General features: G+C 39.1%; 1 protein-coding gene across 4 annotated transcripts in view; it reads right to left on the bottom strand.

The window, feature by feature from the left end:
- Positions 1 to 26,297, bottom strand: part of KIAA1217 (KIAA1217 ortholog) — a 176,405-nt gene that overhangs the window by 47,118 nt on the left and 102,990 nt on the right. For all 4 annotated transcript variants that reach the window (XM_066552199.1, XM_066552191.1, XM_066552207.1 and 1 more), the window contains exon 6: positions 2,065 to 2,888. In XM_066552199.1, the coding sequence (XP_066408296.1) occupies positions 2,065 to 2,888 (824 nt within the window). The remainder of the gene's footprint in view (positions 1 to 2,064; positions 2,889 to 26,297) is intronic.

Below are 26,297 nucleotides of genomic sequence, written 5' to 3' on the forward strand. Positions count from 1 at the left end.
TAGAAGAGAATGAATTCAGCCCCACCTCTAAAATCACAAAAATACTCTTTCTCACAGAAGCAAGCCCATACTGTTTATGGGTGTAAACTCTAAGTCCTACACAACAAGGTAGGAGATACCATTCTGCCATTATCATCCTTCAGGTATCCATAACAACCTTGTAACAACACAATCCCTGATGAAACAGGAAAAGAGCACCTCAACACGGATAACCCCTTGTTTAGTTTAGTATGGTTTAAACAGTGTTTGCTTTCAAAGTTCATGAGATTATTATAAAGCTAAATTAAAGCTTAGACAATTTTGTGTTTGTAGAACTCAAACCCAATTCTTAATATTGCATGCAATTTGCATGAATTCCTTTTGATATTTACAATTACTTTTAGAAAGTCACACTTCCTCAAGGTTAAAAAAAGCCACAACCCATAAAGACAACTTTCAAAATTATTCTTTCAGTGCCATGTGACTAATACACACTATGCTGAATTTTAAGGTCATGTATTTATTTGGAAGTGCAATTATGCAAATGCTCTTTTCTTCATTGTTAAAATATTCTGGGACCAGGATTAAAACACCTGGTGCAAAACTCCCTTTTAAGGAGCTGCAGAAATATCTGTGTAGTTTCTCTTTATCCATTCACAAACACTCTTGTGCATATCTGTGCAGCTGAGTGAACAGCTGAGATGCCCAGAAGACAGAAAATTGTACAAACATAAAAGTTTTTTGTGTCCTTCCTTATTTTCAATTCCTATAATGAACTTTGTAGAATTTTCAATCTGTAAATGGATTAAAATTGGCAAATTTCCTTCAAATAATTTCCTAGATGTAATAATGGTGGCTTGAAATGAAATTTCAGATACCTGTAACTTTCTCTCGGAAGCAGATACATAAAAATCCAATTTCACTGACTTTACATTGTAATGTGCCCTATTTCATACTCTTATGTCATAACTACCAAGCTATAAGCCTGTAATTTTTGTGGGTGGCTGTTTTTCTTTATATTCTTCCATTTTTTCCCCACCAGTGGACCTCATGACACACTTTTTTTTTCCTGGCCAAGCATGGTAAGCAGCAACTAACTACTGAGTAAGCTGCTTAGATAGAGGGAAAGCCTAGGGTCTATATGAAGCTCTGTATCTTCCCAGTGGTTAAGGCAATCAGCAGTTACCTTTGGCCTCTGTGAGCTCAGCATTTTCCAGCTATTCATCTTCACTTCCCTAAAGAGCTCTATAAAAGTTAACAGCACAAACAATACGCTAGAGATTAACGCAGCTCATATAAACACACAGCAACCGCCTGGCAGTGCAATGATTTTTCTCTCCCAGGGCAGGGTGTAAGGCAGGAGAAGCCTTCACAGACCTTTGTGTAAATTTGGTCCTTAAAAAGACAGGAGAGATCATTGTCATCATTGCCATCACACTGAAGTTAACAACAGTCAGGTCACCAACTACTTGTGATGCTGGAAAAATTATTGGGAACAGTATTCATGTTTTGATCTCTTCCCTGGGACAGACTTGCTTTTCTCAGCAGTTCCCCCTCAAGGAAGATTATTGTAAACAACTGTCCTATTTTTATGCAAATTCATGTTTTACAGGAGATAAGACAGTAATGATAAATTCTTCCCATTTCCTAACACTAGATGAGAAAAACTTCACTCCATAAAGAACCAAAATTGTAATATCAAAGTGTCATTCTTAACGGGGGTGAAATATATTCCCTTATTAGCAGGAACAGAACATCATTTGTTCTTGTAACATGATCTGGCTGTCTGCAAAGAAAAATCCCAGTTAATCATTTTATTTTATTATATTTTTTCCAAAGACTGAAATTTACACAAATGAAAATAACTAGGGATTCATCATGGGTTGACAATACTTTCAAATTAATAATGGATGGTGTCACATCTCCCCTAAATTACTAACTACCTTGACAGACAGCTAATAAACACTGCAGCCGGGTGCAGCAGCCTCCTACACATTACATTGTCCCCTGAGTCTTAAATGACAAAGGATGTGCAGATTAGGAACATTTCTCATTTGCATAAATTATGCCCCAGCTCTGCCTTACCTTGTCTCCTTGTCCTTAGGCATCGTGGGTGACCCATAGCCAAAAGCCTGCTTGTCCCCAGGAGAGGGCATTGCCTCGGCCATGCCCACAGCACTCCGCGCTTTCGCATCCACAAACACGGGCGCTCCCGGCTCCTTTTTGAAGGACTGGCGGCTGGGGGAAGACCTGTCAGGCTGGATGGTGTGGGCGGGAATGTGAGGGCCATGGTGAGGATGAATATCGATCATTCTCATGTCAGCCACCCTGTGGGGTGAGGCTGGAGGCGTTTTAGAGCCAAGAGTGGGCAAATGGCTCTCCGGGTACTTCCGTGACTTTTGTCTGTACAAGGACTGCTCCAGCATTTCAGGCTGCATGGAGGGGCTGCAGTAAGTGCTTGATGACCTGATGGCACTGCGATGGTAGGTGACAATGTGATCGGGGACATCGAGCGGGTGTCCGGGGTGAGGTGCAGCCACACTCATCCTCGCCTCGTGAAACAAGTAGGGGTCACCATACAGGCTTTCATTTCTCATCAGGGTAAGGTTTTTGTTACTCATGTCCTCATCTGGCTTCACGTCCCGTCTCTCCAGAATGGCGCTCGGGCTGGGCGATATGGAGCGCGAGGCTGGCACGCTGGACAGCCGGTCCCTGGGGATGGTGGCATTGCCTGGCACGCCCACGGGCCGGCCCCCACCATAGGGAATCCTGGATGGAGAGGGAGGCATGGAGTGGGGAACTGGGGTGGAGGGTGGAGAGCTGGGCATCGCATGCAGAGGGTGTGTGGCAGATCCAGGGCGGGAACCACTTGGGCCATCACGTCCCGTATAAGCAATTTCCCTCTGCATCTGGAAAGTAAAGGACAAACACCTCAGATACAAAATCACTGAATGAGCAAAACATGATGTGGGTTGTCTACAGAAAATTAGGAAATAAAAACAAACCCTCAAGACAAAATAATTTTACATCTGCATAAATAAAACACTTTGGGACCTCAGTGCCTAACAAAAACAACAACTATAAATAGCAAAAAAATGGGCTGTATGTTAAAGGAATATGAGAGGTTTAAAAATGCTTTTACTTATGCAAATACCATCTCACCCTAATCTGATATTCACAGCTACTGAAGCTGAAATCAGGGGTTGTGGTGCCAGGTGTTCCACATACATGTAGCCAGTGAGAGACTTACACAGTTTATTGATCAGACACATACTAGAGTTCACTGATTCCAAGGCAGGATAAAAATGCTGATGCTCTGGCATCAGAAACATACCTGAAGTTCTTAGACAAAAAAAAAGAAATGTTACAACTAATTAGCCATTTTCTTCAGTGCAGGATTTAAGCTTTTGCTAATGATTTGATGTGGTCTTTATTACGTAGAAGATACACAAAGCACAGTAGAAAAACACACACATTCATTGACTATAACACAGTCAACTTATATGAAAACAGTCTGATCATATGTAACATGTGCCATTGCAAAGATAAGACTGATTCAGAGGGTTTGTGGAGCACATGCTCAGAAAGCCATCAAATATTTTATCATAGTTTTGCAAACAGCAGCAGTAAGGAATGAGCAAGCAAGGAAAAGAAAAGGGAAACTTCCAAAACAAATGTATTAGTGCTTTGTTGAGAGAGGCTTGGCAAAAATCTGCAATGGACACGTGTGCTTTTAAGAGTGTAGAACCTCATGTGCCCAGCCATGACCTATCTGGATGGCTGAACGCTGTCAATGACAGACAGGAGAAATTCTCCCTCTAGAAAGCATCATGTACCTGCTCTGGTGCCCTTGGGGTAAGGTGCATGAAGAGGGATATGAAAAAGTCAGCTGAGGACTAACTACATAAGAAAAAAAAATATAATTTCTAAAATTCATGCTGACAATTTCATCTTCCCTCTCCAGCACCTCCAAGGGATTATAGAAAACTGTGTATCACCAAGCCTGACTCCACATTCCTAAAGTTACAGAGCACAAAATATTGTGGATATTGCTGATCTGAAATCTACACAATTTTTCTCCCCTCTCACTCCTTGCTTGACAGTGTGACTGGATTCATTGTAGTTACAGTGATCCATGGCAGATGAAGCAAGAAATTATTCCTGCCCCACCACAGGTTTTTCCACTCGTAAGGGAATTGCAGTGTCAGTACATAAACAATAGCCGTTCTTATCACAGCAGGTTCTGCACTCAGGAATTAGAAATGATGTTCCTCAGGGCCAGAGATCAACAGTCTTGAGTATCAGGTATTAGCAAGAAGAAAGGAGATAACCTGATTGTGGCCACAGCAATAATAATTAAGTGTAACAGAACAAAGGTGTGTACTGGGATGGGTCATAAATGAGCCAGACAAAAATTATTAAGTCAAACAGGAACATGGCATAATTTTTTCATTTACACAGAGAATAAATCTAGTCTAGAATTTTAAATAAGATATTATTAAAATATAACTAAACAGTATTAATGACTTTATAAGAGGGAATTCAATACAGTTTTCTATTGGTGTGAAGAACCACTGCAACATACTAAGCTATATTGTGCATACTGACTCTGTCCTGGGCCAGCAGAACAAAATGACTCCTACTAACTTGAGCAGCTTTGGGATCATGTCTTCAGGGACAGGCAAATACAGATGTTTTACACCAAGACAAGAACCCAGATAAAGAAAATCCTCCTAGATTTCTACTGTACAAGCTACACAATATCCTGTTTAGTTGCTTCACATAAAGCTACAACAAATGGAATAGTATCTGTCAAAGAAAACACAGCCACTAGGATATGCTGGGTTGCAGTGAGAGGAAAATTCCAATGTTACAGAATTTTGTTATGGAAAGGAGAAAATTTCCATGGGAAGATTTGAAAGCAAGGGGTTTAATTTCCCCTAACTTCTGGACTTCATATTCCTGTATATGTTCATTCATTACTCATAAGTCAAAGCAATCTGTCAAAGAAAAATTCCTATTTTCCACCATAACACCATTTAGATGCAGTACTTTAAGATGGAAAATAATTTGAATATGGGACTGAGCTATTGCTCAAAATCTTGTGTCTGAGTACTGTTGTATGTAACATTATTTACTTTTGCTTTAAAGTAGTGCTTGGAGTACAGAGCCTCAATCAAGACTCCCTTGGGCTGGGCAGGGCATAAACACCTGGGCACCCAACCCCTTTCTGAGAAGTTCATCTGCTATTTTAAGCCAGGACTCAGGCCCTGGGTAGAGTGTACCAATGGGGAGACTGCTGGAGCCAGAGAGTCCAGGCTGCCCAGGAAAGATTCACTGGGGCATGTGGGCTGGGCAGGGACCTGAGCTGGTCACCAGGAGCCAGGCAGCTTTACCCAGTGGATTACAGTGTCTTCTGCCACATGGTTGGTATGTCTTCTCTTTCCACTTTTCTCTCTCCTCCAGACTCTTTGCTAATAGTAAGTTTAAAAATGTGAAGGATGGTCTTTTCTTGCTTCTCATCTGTACCTCTTTGGTGTGCCTAGACTACCACACCAAAGAGTTACAGATGAGAAGCAAGAAAAAACCATCCTTTATATTTCTCTTTTAACCACTCTCTCATATATAGCCCACTTTCTGTGCTGTTTTAAATCTTCTCTCCTCCACCAAAAAACCCCCATGTTGCTCAATGAAACCCCATACTCTTCTACATAGGCTGTCTTGAGCCACATGTTCCTGGACTTTGCATGACTCAGGGACAGAGAAAGAGGATATTGGGTTTATCTGAGCCTGTAAATACTGGGTGCTGTCCCACTCGGTTGCTCTGAGGGCAAAAGGATATTTTTTAGTGCAAGCACAGGATCATGTGCTTTTCAACTGCAGCCATGTCATATGTTTACCTGAGGGTGGGGATTCCTTTAGCACATAGCTCTTCCTTGTTCCTACTGCCTATAGACCTTACATCCTTGAAATGGAAACTTGTCTTACCAATCCTTAGGTTAAAATATGGTAAACAACTAGCAGCCATTTCTGGATAAAACATCTGAGGGAAAATCACATCACTGAGAATCTTTCCCTTTCTGTAGTAAAAAAGATCATATCATGTTTAAACATCTGCTGTGGAGGTTTTTGGTCAGTCGAACAAGACTTAAGTCTAAAAGATACAGATTTTGCTAATTTTTTTTAAAACTGAGTCTCTATATGCTCAAGAGTCAATGTTCTATAAAACCAGTTATGTTCTTTATTTCAAAGCCTGTTGGCACCCTGAGTAACTTGCTATCTTTTGAAAATGTCTATATGCACAAGTCAGCAAACCAGCAAACCATCCACCCAGGTGGGCAGAAGGAGCCTCGCTCCTGGTGGCTGCACAGAGGACAAGCAGAGCTGGTGACTCTGCAGCCAGGGCTCTCAGAGCTGTGCCTGCACGCACCAGGGCAGTGCCACCGGGGCAGTGCCAGCCACCAGGACAGTGCCGGCCAGCACCCAGCACCGCGCCTGCTGCTGAGTCACGGGCACGGCACCAACGCTCCCGCTCGCTCTGCAGCCGGATACCAGACACACAGCCTTTATCTGACTCAAGCCTTTATCTGCTACGATCTCAACGTGAAACTCGGGCAAAGGGAAAAGTAGGCCAAGTTTCTGACCTGGCAGCCCTTCCCTCTGCTCTCCTAGGCCTCCTCTACATCACCAGAGAACACAGCAACTGGCTTTGCCCCAAGATTTTCAGACTGCCAAAAACCTACACCGAGCATGTTCCCAAGGTGAAGGTTATCCATGCACCCTCTTGGAGACACTGGGGAGTTCCCAACAGACTTCATTAATCACCTCTCAGCCATGTGAAGCTATTATTTTTCTTACTCTCCCTCTGACACCCTGTACTTCCCTGAGGAAAGCGCTCCTATGCTCTGCAAGCTGGCTCACCCAACAGTAAACACAGGATACCTGCAAAGAATTTTATTGAGACCTTGCAGTCTATGATGAAAAAGCTACAGAAATACTAACTACTGATACAATACTGATAATTTAAACTGTAAAGAGATCTTTTATGAAAATTGCTCAACAGAAAAAAACCCCTCTAAAACGAAGGCAATCCTTTACTTTTCCAATCCTTTACTTTTCTACTTGAGGAAAGACTTAATTAAAGAACCTTCAATCCAACAACAATAGAATCCATCAGATTGTTCTCTCTTCATAAAATAAATTGACAACTTCACTGTACTAGTTGTCCAAACCTCTCAGCTTCACCATTAGTTGCACTATATGATTACAATTCTGTCATGACTGATCTTTCATTCCAGTTGGATTTGGAAAGCTGAAAGCACAAATCCACTTTTGAAAATTTTTTTTTTCAAATTTTTTATTATTTGAAAATATTCTTAATATTTCTAAAATAAGATAATTTACAATAAGAAAAAATACACTTGAAAACTGCAGAATTGGTAAATAGTTAAATGAGAATTTTAAGTATCTGTACCAAAAGTGTCTGAAGCCAAATCAGACAATAGTGAGAGGCTGTCACACCTGTCTCTTCTTGCTTTCTCATAGAATGCCTTCTAGCACCTATAAACTTCCCCATTCTATTGGGCCATTACAGAAAAAAAATCATGCTGGTTGCAGTTGTGGGTTCCTTCAGCTAACCAATGTCATATTTGAAAACTTCAAGCACATTTGCATAATTTGTAGCTGTTTCTGATCAGAAGCTTTTCAATGATATGTACTTTCAGCAGACAACTCTAATCCAAGAGAGCTGAAACATTTCAGAAAAGTATCAGTAAAGACGAAAGCTGAAAAAAAACCACCCAGCAGACTTCAGTCAATGGTGATGTTATTTCTTACCAGACATCCCTGAGGTGCTCTAGAGCTTTGGCTTTCCAGATTCATAGACCTGGGTCAACTTGGTCATAGTCTGATCTGGGGTAGGGACCCCAACTCTTCCATGTTCTCTTCAGCAAGGTGGGTGCTTGATATTTGGGGTTACCAAGCAGTGAGATGTGGTGGGGTTTCAATGGCCATCACTCCCTGGCAGTGCTTCCAGACTAGAAGTTTACTTGGCAATTTTGGCTAAGAATGGACCTTCTGATGCCCAGTAAAATGATTTCAGACCATGAAACCACTGACCTTGCCTATGTTGGAAGCTGGCCTCAGTTAAATCCGGCCCCACAGTACAAGGTTCTAGGAGCTGCCAGGGTTCACAATTGTTTTTCATTATGGGAACCACACGCTGGTAAAACAAAACTGATTTCAAACGCTCAAACTTCCAGTGAATGGGGAAGTCCAAGACCCAGCTAGATGTTCTTAACATGTTTCATACATATCTATTATTTTTTCCTGGCTAGTTTTCCAGAAAAGGAGTTGCAGAGCTCCCCAAGAAATCTCAACATTTATAATTATCTTCCCAGTATTAGCATGCACCTAGGTTTCAGTTCTTTCAGTCCTTTTGTATAGTTTGGTACATGCCCAGCTGTAAAAACCTCTGTATTATGGTGAAAGGAGACTTGAGATAAAAACTCAGAACATCTATGAAACAGGAACTTTCTCTTTCTAGGGTCTGATTACTACTGTGGTGGATATGTCAAGAGAATAACTGGGTCTTTCTTCTTCCATTTATGCTCTTAATTCTATGTTTTTTTCTTTGCATTGATGAACAGCAACACAATCAGTCAATATAAGATGTTTCTTAGGATGAGTCTATGATGATTAGTGATGGTGAAATCATCCAGTCCTCTAGTTTCTATGTTCATAGATTACTTTTTATTTTGGCCAGGGTCAGCTAGCTAGAAGTTGACATGAACAAAATAGGAGAAGCAGAAGGTGATGCTCACTGTCTTAGAAGGTGGAATTTAGAGGACATTTTAGAGGAAAGGAGGCATTCTGACTGAAACATAATTAGGTGTTGTCGCCATACTACCCAATATCACTGTGACATCCAGTCCCCATATTTTTCTCCCAGTTGTGCAGATGTGCATAGAGGTTATGGCAAAAGCACTATTTGATACTCAAAAGCAGAATTTCTAGGATACCATGCTGTGGTTACCAATACATTGACCTGAAGCTCAGACACACCATCCTTTCCCTTGCCATACCATAGAGCATCAAACACATTCTTAACATTATTTTCCCTTATTTTATACATATATGTTTAATATACACTTGTGTATGAATCCAGTCCCTACAGTGATCCAAATGTTTTACCTCAAGGTATTTTACATGTCTCAGTATGTCCTTTTAGATCCCTGACTACGTATAAGCTTAATTCATACCATATCCTAAAGCTCCCATGGGGAAAACAAAGAATACCTAGTTCACTTTTTACTGAACGTAAAACAGATCCATAAAATTCTAAGCTAACCACAAAACAAATGTAATGGTAACATCAAAAATAATGTTTGAGTGCTTCACCTTTGCATGCTGAAGATGGATCATGCAAACAAGCAGAGAGGAGAGGTTGCAGACCAAATCCTACACAGTCTACTCTTTTGGACATAACTTCTTCAGCTATCCAGATGCTATCCTGAGTATTTGTTTTGACAATTTAAAATATTACCACCCTTACTACACTCTTAGACAACATGGTTGCCTACGGAGCAATAAAACAATCTCTGATAAGATCTTTGCTTTGAAGTAATTAAAGTCACTTACTGTTTCTTAAGGAAATCCCCTGAATGGCTACAGCAGTGAGATGAACATTTGGTTCCACTTCTTCTAATAAAGCACTTTTTGTTTTCAGTCTTGAATATTAATCCTCGGTTTATAGTATAATATTTTGTATATCCATGTCTTCTGCAAAAAGGTTTTGAAACAGGGAAAATGTTCCTTTTTCCCTCTGCTCACACCAGGCCATCTTGCTTTATTCGGTCATCTAAGTAATGCTGTTTGAATAGACTGAAGTACTTTTCCACGTGACAAGCCTGCAATTTCTCCTCCCCTTCAAAATTAGTCACTAAATAACCTCCTTGGCATGTCACCCAGTCACAAACTGTGCAACACTGTGATTCAGCCACTCAATCATTTTTTAATGTGTGCCTATAAGATGCATAGAAAGAAACTAACATACTGGAGCGAACCACAAAAGAGACTCACAGAGGGGAAAGCCATAAATAAAATAGTGAGTAACCTCTGTTTCAGTAACACAGTGCATTTCAAAGGCAACACTATGAGACCTATACATATTCATTCCCCAACAGGTGAAGACCTCCAACTATTTAGCAAAACCAGTAACAGAATTCTAGAAAAAAAAAATCAGCAAAATAAACCTGAGAAGCTTTTTACCTCCTCAGATTGGTAGTGCCACTGTAGAGGAAGCACCAGCTCCTCCCATGGAGGAGCTGTCTACTCATTAACCAGGCACCTGAGCCACCTGGACAACCTGAACTTTGGGGTCCCCATAAATCAATCCCATTGTTATCTCTGCAGCAAACCACATAAGCCATTATGTTTGGTTTGATTTGTTGAGTGGGTTTTTTTTTGGTTGTTTGTTGGTTTTGTTTTTTTTTTTTTTTTTAAGAAGAAGCAATAGAAAAGGTAAATACATTTTCAAAAATTTGAACAAAAAGGATGCTTCACTCCCTTCTATGCCCTCACACAAAAATACTATAGAATATGGAAATTGTCTCCTTAAAAAGACAGCATTTGCAGCCTAAAAGAGATGACACTTACATGTCATAAAGGCAAATCTCATGACACAAACCCTTCCCAGTCCTGCAGTTATCTTCTGCTTTGGGGGGTTGGTTCTTTTGCTCTTGGTTTGGATTTTTGAGTGATTTTGCTATTGTGCAAGTAAAAAATTGTCTGTATCATCATAAATGGCATTCAAAGGAATAAAAATACAATTTAAGCATATGATCATGAGCTAATACTGCTGTACAGAATCAGCCCTAATGGGACATTACAGGAGCAGCATTTCTGTTTCACAGTACTGCTCTAAGTCTCAGCCACTAGTGAAGGAGGCATCATTCATTCCTGCTATGATATAGCAATTTGACACTAAGCACTTAAGTAACAGGAGAAAGATCAGAGCAGAACTGGTAGCCAAAACTAAAAATCCAGGTGTTCTACCCCTTACTACCCCCAGTCCAGCATCAGAGAAGTCTTCCAGTTTTCTAGACAGCTGCTGTGAATTCTGATTTGTAATGTATGCCATAAATTTGTATGCCATTATTGATCTTGACTAGAACTTTACAGAATTTATATGCAGTGTAATATAAACAGTTTTTTCAGAAATGTAAAAAATCATATTGTCTTAAATGCCTACTTTTCAGTTTCCATGTAAAATATTTTAAAAACATTATTTTTATTAAATATTTGCACTTGCACTATAATAAAATATTATTATGGCACAGAAACAATGTTAAACCTATTTATTTTTATTTCAAATTTTATCAGTCAAGGATTGTTTCTTGCAGTGTAGGGGTAAAGCAGTATTTACCATTCAGGCATCTGGTTTATATTTGGCAGGTTTAACTAACCAGTCAAGCATCCCCTTTTAATGAATGGGTGTATATACTTGACCTAGTTAGAAAGATGCTTAGGTTGGCAGACCAACCAGATTCAGAAACATCAAGAGTAAAAAAAACAAGCAAATTATCCTAGAACACTTTATTGCCACATGTGCTTTTCAGCAGTTGCAGAGAATATTCTTCTATCCATGTTCTTCCTTACAGGCTAACAAACCTGAAGTGAGAAATTATTATGCTAACATGGAGGATAAAAAAGATGACTGTACTTTGCTAAGTTTCCCTGCAATGAATTGCAAGCTGGTAGGCTGCACATTTTCAGTAATTGGACTCTAGCATGACAAAGTATATCCCAGAACATCAGACAGGGATATAACCAGCTCTCCATGCACATGACATGATATTCATGTATGTCTGATGTATACAAAAAGCTTTTCATTATATGAATTAATCTGCTTTTAATTTTATAATATATCAGGCACAACATCATAAGTATTGCAGCTATATCATTACCAAGGCTGTTATTTAATTTGTAGGTTCTAACAATGCATACAAACAATTCAAGCATCACTTTCCATTTCAATTACTTTATCAGAGCCCTCAAGCATTATCTAGCTCGCCACGTATTATCCCATGTACAATTACTTGCCATGTATTTGTTTATAAAGTACTGTACAGAAAAAGAACTTCTTTTCAGTTCAAGCCCCTGCGTAAGCGAAGGGCATGCCCCTAAGAGGCACAACACCCTGTGCTTCACTGAGACCAAGCCTGGAAGTTCAGGTTAATTTCAGACTTTAAAACCAATGTTAATGTCTATATTAATGATAGGCCCAAGTCACCACAGACCTGTAATGCCAGTCACCCACCTTTCTTCTACATCATCAACAGTGTTGGTCTGGTGAACCTTTCCATCAATTTGCTCATCACATCAATTTATTTTTTGCTTGTTTCCCTCATTTTGAAGCAGAAAAAAATGTTAGAGGCGAAACATCAGTAGAACACACAACTATAAAGCCAGAAAATATTCTGAAGTCTCCTGTGGGGTATACACATGTGGCATAGACATAACTTATTGCTTGACTGTTAATCAAAGTTCTTTCTGCTCCTGATAACAGCTCTTTTTGTTCCTATTCCTTTAATATTACTTTAATGAATGGAAAAAATCAAGTAGTTAATGCCTCATGGTGCTGTAAACAACTGTTTCCTTGACAGAAAACATGGAAGCACTTCCGGTGATTGCTGGTCACTAACTTAAGACCTGGTTTTGTTCTCAGCACTCCAGAACAAAGTGTGTGATGGAGTCAATGGGGTTTTGCTTAAATTCAACAAGTTCAGTCCAGCAGAACCCAAATGGAAAGACACTTTTCTGAGGACAGCTTTTAGAGCTGAATTACAAAGAAAGCATATTTTTTCCTGTATTTGGAGGTTTGGGGTTAAAATTTTGGGAGTGGATTTGGGTTTTGAGATTTGGGTTTTTTTCTGCCAAGGAAGGTCTCACGCCACCTCACCAGTCCTATCGCCCACCCAGCTTCTAATTTTGATCCAAGACACCAACAGTTTGAGATGACAAAGACCAATCTGTGGAATGGTCTGCAGGTTCTCCCAGCTCTGCTGGCTCTGATACACAAGACTCATGAATGCAGCTGGGGAACTGCCATCAGCATCTTCCTCCTCTCTGCTTAGGGTGGCACCATGACAAAGTCAATTTCTTCTACAAAAGGAGAGTGATGCTTAGCTTTGCCTCCAAACACTCAGCAGAGAAGAAAAAAATGTTCCTACCTCATCCTGATCCCAGTGTCAGTTGCTTCCTTGTGGCAAAAATGAGGGAGCAGAACACAGCCCCCAAGTTGCTGTCCTTCACAAAGTCACCCAGGTGACACACACTGGCATCCAGCCAGGCTGTGCTGCTGCCACTGCACCCTACTCTGCTCTCCATGACCCTGAAAAACTCTTTCAAATTGGCCTTGACTTTTTCACATCAGCTCTCCAGCCCACTGCCCATGTTTGTACCTACAAGGATGTGTGCATTGTTTCCTTGAAGACTGAAAATCCTACAGAAGCTCTTTGAATTTGAGAGGCAAGCTAAACAAACAGGGAGGGAACAGAACAGTTCTGGCTGCCTAACACATACTGGATTTGAGATTATGTGCAGACCACATCATCTTCTCCTAAACATGCATATTGTTTGTACTCCCTCTGTTTACTGGTTCCAAAGGCATGCAGTGAAACAGATATGCCTTGGAGTAAACACAAGTACCATAAAATTCTCTTATACTTATTTCAAACTCCCTAGTTCTTACAACACACATGCAAACAAACAAACAAACAAAAAGCCCTCTTATGCCCCAGAGCACATTACTACTGGCTAGAATGCATCACTATAAAGGGGACAGCAACTTCACTGCTGGCAAAGCAGCACTCTCACTAGAACAGCTGGAGCTTGCAGTGTGGACCAGCCTGTGCACAAAGCCTTTGAACCAGCCCACAGATAGCATCTGAGCTCCCAAGAGAAGAGGGTTGTCTTGTAACCTGTGTATTAACATTATGTATACACACATACATATATGTTTTGCATAAAAGCAGTAAATTTTTGGCCTATCCTTTGGTGATGGCAGATCAGAAAAATCAGTATAATCTGAAATTTTTGATTTTTAGGGATTAAAAAAGTTAAAGGCAAACAAAAGTGGGAAGTCATCTGCTGGAAACTCTATAAGCCTCTCAAAATTTTTTTTAAGTTTACTAGAGCAAATATAGCCAACTCTCACTGGAGTTGCATGAAGAAGGTTCTGCAAAACTGAACTATTACGTCAGGTCTGCAGTCTGTCTCTCTACCCTTTAATTCAAACCTCATGCTTTCCCCTTGTTTCTGTCCTGATTTAGGCAAGGACATTTTCCTAGCTATAGGAAAGTATCACAGCATGTATCGCAGACATATATGCATTAAGCACCTCTCAAAAAGTCAAGAAGCAATATTAATTGCTCTGGATTGAGGATTTGTCTCACCTAATGTTTCATTAAAAGAAAGTCAGACAGACATCCTCCAGAGTCAGCTCATTCCCCTAGAGCTGGGTGGGACAAAGCTGCCCTTTTGCATTCCCAACCTCTCACCACTGGCTGCAGTGGGCGGCAATTTTTACACTGATCTTATAAGGATTAGATTTTAAAAAAATTCTTTATAGTGAGCCTGCCCATATGTCTTTTCATTTAGCTCACTTTCTGTTCTGTTTCTCATCCTACTTTTTTCCTTCTTTTTTTCCCCCTTCTTTATAAGAAAGCTGAGATCCTATAATCCCAAGGACACCGATGGCTTCATTCCATCTGCTGCTTGCTGGTCCATGCAAGGGACATTGCTGTGATCTGCCTTGGAGATTCAAACTTGACCTGTGGTTCCTGTTTTATTGAATTAAAAATTAAGCATCTCTCTCCTGAAGCTGACAATAAACATTATTTATTTCTCAGCAGAGCAATGTGGAAGAACATTAATTTTCCTCTTCCTATGTCCTACCATTAGTACACTTATTTATGCCCAAACTTTCTAACTTTAAATGCAGATAAATGAGTTTGTGGCATGAAATGTTCCCTTCTTAGTTCATAGGTAATGCAGAAATATTAATAAAAATAAGCAAGTCATATGTTTCAGATATTTTACTAACACTTAACTCTTGACTTGGACTAATGACTTTAATGATCTTTTCCAACCTAAATGCCTCTGTGATTCCCTGAAACAGGGAAGAGAGACAGGAGGTAAAGAAGTATTATGTGGAAAGGTAATAGGGAATTCTCAGTGTAGAAATACAAAAGAAAGGAAAAAAGACAAAACAAAAAGGGAATGAGGCAGTGCAAAGAATAGTAAATAGGAGTTTGTGAAAGATGAAAGAGAGTAATATTGGAGATGGAGTGCTGAAAAATTAATAGGGAAATAAGAAAGGGACAATAAATAAAAAAGGAAACAAAAAAAGACAATTAAGATGGGAAGAGAGGAATTGATGAGAAAAAGAGGAGTTAAAGAGATTTGCATATGAAGAAAAAGTCAACAAAAAATTAAATGAAAGAAAGACAAAAACAGAATAAGTAGAAAAACATGAATTAATGCAAATTTTCTTCAATGCTAGATTTTGCATTAGTTCTTGTTATGAGAATGCTGTAGCCTAGCATACTAGGCATGGTAGAGAGAGGGAGAGAGCAAGAAAGGAGGGAGAAGAGGGACAAGAAAGAACATCCAACATAAACTTATTTCATTTTGTTTAGTATTCTGAGGCTTCATGGGTTTTTTGGCAGATGGGGTCAGACCATGAGGGTAGTTTTTGGGAAAGAAGTGAGCAGAGCACTTCAGGTAAATGCCAGCTGTAGTGACCCACTAATGCTTGAGGACATGGGCAAAGGAGGTGAGACCATCACTGGCCTTTGAAATTTACTCTCATATTCAAAACAAAGATATTTGAGATGCACTTTAAAGCTATAAATGGCTTCTGAAACCCAACATTTGGTTCAGCCATTACCACCGAAGATGTAGTTAAGGCTCCAAACAGCTTCATCTCCTTCAGACAGTGCAAGAAATAACAATTCTCTGCAAGTGAGGCCTGAATGCAGCATCTCTGAGACACCCCAAGCAGTGGGACTGCGTGCTGAGAGAGAGCGCTGAGCTGGCTGCTGCCCTCTGCGCATGTCTGCTTCTTAGTGGGGGACAACACAAGTTCTGCTTTGACTGAACCAGCACCAAGCTCTGACAAGTGATGGGACATGTCATGTGTGTGTACATTCACATGTGCATGCAGCCCTTACTTCTCAGAAAGCTTTTTCCTTATCAATTCCATTGTGTTATCAATTCCATCGTGTTATCAATCCCCTGATTACACAGATTTATGACCCCAAGAACACCTGCACATTAAGAGCTCTTTGGCAATCCTAATGTTCAATGGCCCTTCCCATTCCTAAACTGAGGTCACCTTTTTTTCAGGTGTAAAACGAGAACAAACAAAAAAATAAGAGGAAAGCAGTATCACTCTTTTTCCCATAAAATGTGAGCTTACAACATGCTTCATCTTAAATACAGAGCCCATTCCTTGAGCTGTATTTGGACTAGCCTGGTCGTACCTGTGCTGAACCTGCTGTCACAGATTAAGTGTCAATGAGAAAACCTTGACAACACACTGGCTGAACTCTGCTTGGAAGGGAATGGAGCAGAAGGCCACTTGGAGCTTGACCCAGAGCCATCCCATGAGAGCCTCCAGTCTAGCCACACTTTAGGCAAAGTGAGCAAAAAGATGGATGAGATGCAGCACATTTTGCATTGGCCTGTCTGAAATCACAGTGCCTCTGTGTGGAAGTTTATTTCCCCAGCAACATTTCATCATTTGAGCTATCTCCCTTCTACCAGTCTGCACTGCTTTACTGCTGATTGGCAAGACAAACACCCAGATCACTTAACAGGCACTCATTTCTGCCTATTTATGTATTTAATTTCCTATGAACAAATGAAATGTGAGAGTTAAAAAAATGTTTAGATTATCCAATTAAGCAGAGAGAAGTTAATAAATTTCTCATGCTTTATTTTCCTATGCTTCCTTCATGTGCTATGCAGACAGAATGGTGAGTGCACTAAGAAACCTCTTGGCATTTCAGCCAAGATTTTTCAGGGTGTTATCACAATGACAAAAATATAAACACACTAAAACATAACACATTTCAATCCTAAAAAGGTCGGATTTACATAATTACATCATATGTTTGCCAATATCCACATTTATCTCATCAGTATAGCATGGCCCACCCATCCCATAAGCTATTCAGATTGTTTGGATTGAATGTATAAAAGCTGTTACTGATCTATTTTTCTAAAGTTAACATTATGACAACCCTCATAACTAGTGCTGCATTCAAACCAATTGTTGCCTTTGCTTTCAAACCAACTGCTCCTTTCTTCTGATTTTCCACTGATGCTTTTTATGGCAGAATTTTCTGAGAACAAACAGAGTCATGTAATTCATGAAAATGCAGAAAGCATTTCCTCCTCCCTCCCTATTCTCTTTGAAGAGATGAAGGACACCATGTACATAACATAGACAACCACCACCAATGAAGGGAGCCAAACCCTTCAGACCAATCCCTATTTCAGCATTTCCTTAGGACACCACAGAACTGATGGGGTCATCTCTTTTTTTTCCAAAAAAGGAATAGTTTCAAAGATGTACAGTTCTGGTACAGATCAGCATTTTTATTTGGTTTAAATATACTGTATATCAGATTTCTGCTATTTAAAAGAAAAATACTTTTAGTAACTGCACTCATAAATCAAAATAAATGCATGGCTTTCTGACTCCCTGTACTAACTCAGCCTTATTTTTGTTCCATATTTGTATCTCTTCTCATTGCATTGAAAACAACTAAAACTGAACAATTTGATATAGTTAAATGAACTTAAAGAAAGTGTAACCCTTGGTCTCATCTTACATTACCAAACAACTGAATCAAAATACAATTCCTATTACAGATATATGAAATGTAAGAAATGTAAAAAATATAGAAATATTATAAAACAGAGCTGATAGTCAAAAGACATAGGCAGCATGTTTACACCTGTTTCTTCCAATACAGTGACACAGAAAATCAGAAAAAATAAGTTGCTGTGCTGAGTTTCAGAGTCAGCAATACTGGCAAGAGAAATGGTAATGAACAATCTGACATTCAATTGGATTTTGCAATGCAAGTGTCCAAGCCACACCACAGCTCATAGCCTTAAGGTTGAACAGCATTTGCAGTTTTATGTCTTTTGAAAAGACAGAAGTGCTATCAGTGCATCAACTAAGAGTCTTAGATCACAAACTTCCTCCTACACTGTTTGAATCCTACATTTTCTTTTCCTTTTACTTCCTTCTATCCCAAAAATATCCAAATTGGTCAGCATGGCTGAAGTAAACAATCTAGTTTACCCAAAGGTCAAGTTATCTATAGCAAATATTAAGTGATACCTTTACCCAACACACCCATTCAGTCTTTTCACTTAGTCACATGGAGTTCAAATTCGCAATGATGTAAGAAAGACATATATTCAGACAAAAAATAATTTCAGCATCACATCATTTCTCACGGAGTCCTATTGCATGCTGATATTTGCAACTGTCTTGCTTTTGCCAGCTGAGGCTTTTTTTAACCCCAGATCTTAACCTGTATCCAAGGAAAGATATTTTTACTGCTCATATTTTCAGAAGACTGATTAGTTTTCCAGAGCCCTTATTAGAAAAAGTACAATCCAGCATGGAGAAGAATCAAGATCCTCAGATGTATAACTGTGCTTTCTTAAACACCAGGTAATGGTTTACTCCTCTTTGTTAAAAGGAAGATAGGGACAGAATTAATTATCTTTAGAACTCATAAGGCTAATGACTAATAATATACTGATGTAAAGACTTAGTGGAAAGCAGAGAATCTGGGACACAATCATGAGCTAACACATTTTGGATTTGTGGAAAACTTACTGGAAAAGCTAAGGTCCTGCATGACAAGAAGAATGGCTTTTTTGAAGAAGAAATATTCTTGCTAACTTCACTTGGTTCTGGGAATCGTGGTAGCAAAATGCTCACCTACAAAAAGTTATTTTTAACCCCCGGTCAAGTAACAGCTCATTTGGAAAGCTACCTGGAAGTCATAAAACTTGACTGGACTTTGAGTTGCATGACTCCTGCAATTCAGATAAGCTACCTGGTTTCAAAAGAGGTAAAGAAGGACCTCCCCTCCTCATATGGGAGGTCACAGCCATGAGCATTTTTATCATCTATCAATATGTTCAGGGAGCTCCTGCAACATCTGACTCTGTCAAATATTTAGGAATTTCAAGTAAGTCAAATTAGTGCAAACTGTTCTATTAAAAGCAAGGAAAGCGGGGGGAAAAAAAGAGCAAAACTTCTAAAGAATTGGCACAAGGAAATATTATGTAAAAAGAGGTGGAGTAAGAATAAAACCAGAAACTAGTAGACAATAAAAAATGGACTCAAATCTAATCCTTATGTTTTTATTCAGGCCAAGCTCTCACTGAAGGCAGCAAAATCTTTGCCTGAGAACCTCAGATGTATGAGAGATAAAATTTCTAGTTTTAATGAAGGGCTGGAAAGACCTTCACCCAAAAGAGATAATATGTTGTCTGTGGGTAACTTCATTAGCTGCAGGGTAAGCTCTCAGCAAACCTCAGCATGAAAGGCAGACCAGTTTGAATACAGGCCTGTTAGTGGGAAATGAAGAACCCTCCTCCTAAAAATTCCACTCTCTGGAAGTTTCCAGGTAACTGGTTTGTGATATCTACCACATGACACTCCTCTCAGACTGACTGGGAGATTAGTGCATGGGTGTGGCAAGCTCGTACTCCTTGAGCGGTTTCATATCAAGAACATGACGCTTTCTTTCAACAGCAGTTTCACATAAACATAAAATCCATCCTCATTAATTGAAAATTAAAGAAACCCAAGACACCCTAAAAAAGTATCTTTTAAAATGTTGGTATAAGTAATAGTATCTACAAGGTTATATTCCTTATGCTTACATATATTCCTATACATACATATAATACTATTCCTAATGTTTGTGAAATAAATAAAATACACCAAAGCATAAAGCCATCATATTAAAAAAGCCACACTGGAGTATCCATCCAACTGTTACACAGGATCTGTATCTTTAAACAATCAGCTTTGGGCTAAAAACCATTTGAGATTAATATACTGTTTTATGTGTAGCTAAAAAAAAATTATAGTTTTTTCCTTACAATTCTATCCTTTTTCTCCCTAATTTAGGCATGGCACAGAAGTAAGTATTGTGTATCAAAGGACACATGAATGAAAGAGAACAAGTACATTTACAGCCTTTCATCACAGACTGATTTGATGCAGGTACTCCTCGGTATCTGCAGGTCTGTAGTTGCATAAGTAATTGGTAACTACTGAAAACCCACTCAAAGCAAAAGTAGTAAAATCCATATGAGTAAAAAGAAAATCCAGAACATCAGAGACTTCTTTTATAAATTTTGTTCAGATCTCAGCAAGATTTGTAACAGCCAGTAGGAAAAGAACTGTTCATGTCCAATATCTAAGTTTGAAAACAGACATAAAATCCAAGAGTAGAGGTTGGTGGTTTAAAGAGCAATTAATTTTCTCACACAGCTGAAGGAAGAATAAACAGTTTTCATAGTTCTGATTGAAATTCCCAGTTAATCTGAATATATATTTTAGTTTGGAAAATAAAATTAAAAAAAAAAAAAAAGAAGAAAAAAGGAATTATATATCCTTCATTATTTATAAGCATCATCTTACCTTACATGTCTTGGTGAGTTCTGTTTCTAGATGGCTTTGGCAGGTATTTTAATTCAGAATGAGTTTCAGCAATACGTGCCATTACATCTGCTCTTTAAAATAAACTGCATTTTCTCTTTTCGTCAGACCAAGTATGTGGCCTGAAAGAGCTGCAGTGTCTCTGCTCAAGAGATTTCATGGACACTCAGAGGCTTTCTTTCCACTGTATTCAAAGTTAAATCTGAGTAAGGAAGGCATTTTTCCTGTCCCGGAAATCAGCATAACCAAAACCAATGCTGAGCTAATGAGAAATGTTTCTTCCATGTGTTCTGTTTGGCAGACACCGCGAGTCATATCGAGGAAACACGTGATGTTTATAAATACAATATGGCTTATGTTGTCATAACCTCTCAGTGACAAAAAGAGCACTAGAAAAAGCAGACAGCAAAACAGCAGGAGAGATGAGATTTGTATCATTTGGAAGGTTTCTATCAGATAATAGAGGTATTAGCAATTGCCTTTTCTTTTTGGTTTTTTTTTTCTTTTTTCCCAAAAGGAAACAAAGTTTTAAAGTAATAGGATCAGAAAGGTAAAAACAAGGCAACTTATATAAATGCTGTCCTATGGGCATCCTAGCACTAAAATACAGTCACTCAATTTATTGCTTGAATTATTTTCCAATAAATACTTTTGTTCCAAATACCTCTATATAATGCAAAGAGCTCTTATTTTTTTTAGCTGTAGTATGCAATGTAAAGATATAACTGTGGCAGTGTTTGCAACTTTTATGTTTATTGATGTTAAGGTCATAAGCTACCCAATGAAAAGAACTTAAAGATGCTAGATGTATGTTTACAGGTACCTTAAGAACACAGAAGAATTATTCTGCTTTTATTATTTCTCTATCTTTTCTGCAAAGCAGCACTGAATTTTAGCCTCCTTGGAAGCCTCACATTTTTGGACAGTTGTTTAAGGGTTTCTAGTACTTATAGGGTAATTTTAAGTTCACACGTTACATCTAGCTCTAGAGAGTTAAAATTTTGGCAGCCTGCTAACCAGTCACTTTCAAGGGGAAAAATGAAAAGTTGGAGGTGTGCAATTTCAATAATAAAAGCTACTTAGCACAAGTTTACAGAACTTAACAAATGTCTGTCTTGTTTTCCCATACAAGTCATTTTAACTCCTCTCCTCTCACCCTGGCAGTGAAAATCCCCACTGCTGTTAGGAACATTATTAACTTTTTGCCACTCTAACTCCCACAAAACCTGGAATTTCCAGGTACTCTACACTGCCCCAGCTCAGCTCTGACTCAAGTTGCACTAATTGTTCTTTCTTGGAGAAACAGTCTCAAAAAAAAAATAATTCCAAAACACCTCAAAGCATACCTCAATACAACAACAGCCACAACAAGCATTCTTTGGATATTCTGACCTCACCCAGCAGAGATCTTATGCAAGTCGGACAATTAAGTAAAACTATGGTAGGTCTAGGATACCTCAAAATAAAGTGTACCTCACAGACTTTAGGGCAGGTGGATGGGAAGAAGAAGACTGCCAAGCAAAATAGCCACTAGTTTTTACGAAGTAAAAATTCCCTCCCAGTTCTCAAAATTGGGTGGTAGGTGAAGCCCAAAACCAACCACTGCATAAGCCAACATTATTAGAATCCAGCTGTGCCACCAGAAACACTGACTAGTTTCTATAACAGAGGGGGAGATGGTAACCTAAGTTTCTTTAGCCTTTAGCCACTCCAGAAAAGGAGGGTGTAGAGAATGAGGATAGAAAAGATGCTGTGCACATTCAGTGGGGGAATGTCTTCAGCTCAACAGCCCAGCATGGAAGGAGCTGTGTCCATTCACTCAGCACCATATAAAACCCCACAGCCAGTTCCTTACAGCCACGTCCTGGCATTCAGTCTGTGCACCATGGCTGAGTGAGTGCCAGCCTGGGCCCTCCCCTTCCACCCCATGCAAATCACAAATGGCAATTCCAAGGGCACAGAGCAGCATGGCTGTGTACGTGCATTTACTCTGGAACTCACAACAATGCCAGAGGGGAAAACCAGACCATCTAAACATTTGTTCATAAGACAGTATTTTGTCAGAAGAAAATACTGTTGCACAGACAGGTAGAAAGTGCTGATAAATGATACAAGCTCAGATGAAGCAATAAATGAATGAAAGGCAGCAATGTGAAGATATATTTTTCAAAAAAGCCCCCAGCTGTAGCAGATTTACAGATTACATTTTGGGAAAAGAAAAATAAAAAAGAAAAATCACAAGCACAGATATTCAGTGAGACAGCACTATGTGGCTAGTTCTTGCTTAGCAGCATTCAACATGGCAGACCTGTCAAACAGACCATGCTCTTTGAGAGGGAAAGGGCCAATACCAGTAAGCAAGTGAGGCACTCAGAAGGATTTCAAGAAAAACTTTCCTTTAGAGCTTGCTTGGACCCTCAGCCAACTCCCTTTTCTCAAACACAACCCACTCAGATAAAAAAACATGAAACAAAGAGCAGGAAAATTAGAATTAATGGACATGAAAGCTGAATGGCTCAATAGAAGATCTGAAAGTTAGAAATCCCACATCATTCTTGGACATTTTAAGTCTTCTTGTCCATATGGGTAATACTTAATACTTCAAGTGTTACTGCCAATTCTTATACAGGTCTAACATCTGTTTGGTAGTTAAAACAGGTGTTCAAGCTGGCAGCTAACACTATTTTCTTAGATTATTTTGGGCCAGTTACATGGAAATTATTATAAAGCACATGAATAGAAGCCTCAATGTCATCAAACCCAGGGATAAACATTCCAAAGGGACAAGAAGAAACAGTAGAAAAAAACCAGTAGAAAAATCTGTAAAGGCAAAACTTTCCCAGTCACCAGGAAAATAAGGTTTTAACTCACAGATGACAGGAGACAACCACACTCTGAGTATCACCATGGAAAAATATACTTACAATGACTAATTCATTATATTCTAAATACTGTTTTTCAATGGTCTGACAGTCAGCTGCTTTTCTGTAGGTATTCTGAAACAGTTAAACATGATGCCAAGCACACACTCCCTCCTTCCCACTGCAGTGAATTAGCACTCATACATCATATGAAATTGATGAATATCAATTTGCCTAATGCAAAGATATGCAAACATAAAAGGAGAGATAAGAAGCAAAGGTTTTTCTATAATCTTATGGGTACTCTGCAATAGCAGTACATAAAATATGCATGTTTTTCACTTAGAACCCTTACGTTTCCCCCTCCTTTACTCTGGTTTGCTAAGGAAGGAGGGATAAATAATCCATCTGGCTATTGGTGTTTTTTTCCTGCTGAACTAACAACCTGTGAATCCCCAGGCAAATTTCTACCAGATTTAACCAATGAGTAGAAAAACTACTATGTCCCTATAAATTTTATCAAATTAGTGATTTGACAGAAGATCCTACTGTGCTTCTGCTAAAGATAGAAACAGTTGCAGTGTAAGCTCCAGCTTTTTAGACCTCAGAGGATGAACACTGGAGAGTGTCATTACTTTGGGAAGAGTCTCAGTTAGGACCTGAGTATTGCTGCATAAGGAAGAACCCAACTAAAAGACACACATCCTTAGAAAAACAGGTTTCAGCATTTCTGAGCTCAAGAAATCACTTGTTTCCATGCTCATAACTTTGAAGTGCAGAAGTTCACATAGATCAAAGGGAAGACTTTTTGCATGTTTCTCCACAAAGCCCCTATGAACATCCTGGCTCTGACTTCACCCCTCAGACCAGAAAGACAAGAAATCTGCCAATGCAAAGCAAAAGCCAAATGAGAAAATAGCTCTTTGCAGGATGCACAGAATTTCAAAATGGCATCTTTGCATTTCTGTAAAGTAAAACACAATACTCTGTCATGAAAACACCACCTCTGCAAAGGCTGTCACTGTGTCACCATTATATTTTAGTTATGGCCAAAAGGTGGTAGCTCAGATATAATCAGGAGATGTTGAGTGTGCATATCTGTTGTACAACACAGGATTTTAAAATAAGCAATTCAAATAATCGCAGGTTTTGCACAGAGGCAGCACCTGTGTTCAAAACAACTCTGCCAGGCAGCAAATGTCTGGAAGAGGGCCAAAGAAGTAATTTTTACTTTCAAATATATGTAGTTAACTACAATAGTACCTTCAAATAGGCCTAGAACACAAAAATAAAGCCACAATATATACCTTCAGCATCCACTATACCTGGAACAAGAACAGTATAAGATAACTTTATAAAGCCACAGTTACAAGCATTCATGTCATAATGCACAGTGACAGTACATCATGCCTTTGAATATGAATGAGATGTATCAGATACATCCAGTTACTGCCACAGGAATGTAACTAGAACGGAAGAATTCCAGGATGTTACAGAAGACACAAAAAACTATCACATCTTCCCTCTGAAGCACATCTATTTCCTTTCTCATGTTGAATGTGCAGCTGTGTGAAAAATCAAGTAATTAGATTTCTGACCTATCCAAATGACCATTTTATAATTGAAGTGCATAAATGAGAGGTGGTTGAGAATAGTGCCTGTAAATAAATTATTTCAATCTTTCTAAAATATTGTGGCCTTAAACTGTTGAAACACAAGAAGTACTTACACAAAATATTAGTAATAAAGCAGGGAGACATGCTCAGAATTAATAATGAAACCAAGTAGCAAATGCACAGTTAAGGAAATCACTTCACAGGAAATTTTCAGCACAGTTGAATCAGCTTTGGAACACACATAAAAGCCACAAAGCAGGTAGGACAGTAGTGGCATTGTCTTCTGGCCCCATGGAGTTAATTTGGTTGTACTGTTTCCTGTGGACAGACCTAGGATGGGTGGGGAGGAGATGAGGTTGTGTAATCTCACCACCACCCCCCTGTACTGCACACCAGCTGCAGGTAACACGGTGGAAGAGGCGTCCCACAGCTGAATCTCCTGCCTCTTGGCACCAAGGCGGGAGGTAACAGTGCAGCAAAAGACTGACACGGTGAGAGAGAGAAATCAAATGTTCCAAGTGCATTTTCTGTAGTTTCCTAATACGAAACATTCACCAGAAAATACAAATATACTCATCCTTTTTCAGTGCAGTTAGAAAATTTAGGAAAAGACAAAACTATTTACACCACAATGAGTATTTATCAGAATTTTCTGTCCAAAACCATCATTTACAAAGAGTTTCAGTAGACTTGAAGTGAGGTGTAGTTGCTCAGCCACTGGAAACCAATCCCTGCTGAAGCTTTACTGGAGTGCACTAACACTATGCCATACTTCACTGTAAAGGGTTTGCAAACACAGAGTAGGAAGCTGTAAAACTCTGAGTACTGTCTTTGTCACAAATACATAATTAAAGGCTATGTTTTGCTTCACATGCCTTACTGCATTTAAACAAGATCAAAAAACCAGTTAATGCCCAGGGCAAATAATTGGAAAGAAAAAAGCAGTTAGTTAAAACACATTACAAGAAGCATTATTTATTCCCTTTTCTATATATGTGCCACATTTATAGCCCGGATTTGCTGAATTGCTATGTACATATTACATTTCAGAGTTTAAACATTTAGCAAAAA

This window comes from Molothrus aeneus, chromosome 1 (genome assembly GCF_037042795.1).
Source record: "Molothrus aeneus isolate 106 chromosome 1, BPBGC_Maene_1.0, whole genome shotgun sequence".
Taxonomy (NCBI): Eukaryota; Metazoa; Chordata; class Aves; order Passeriformes; family Icteridae; genus Molothrus; species Molothrus aeneus.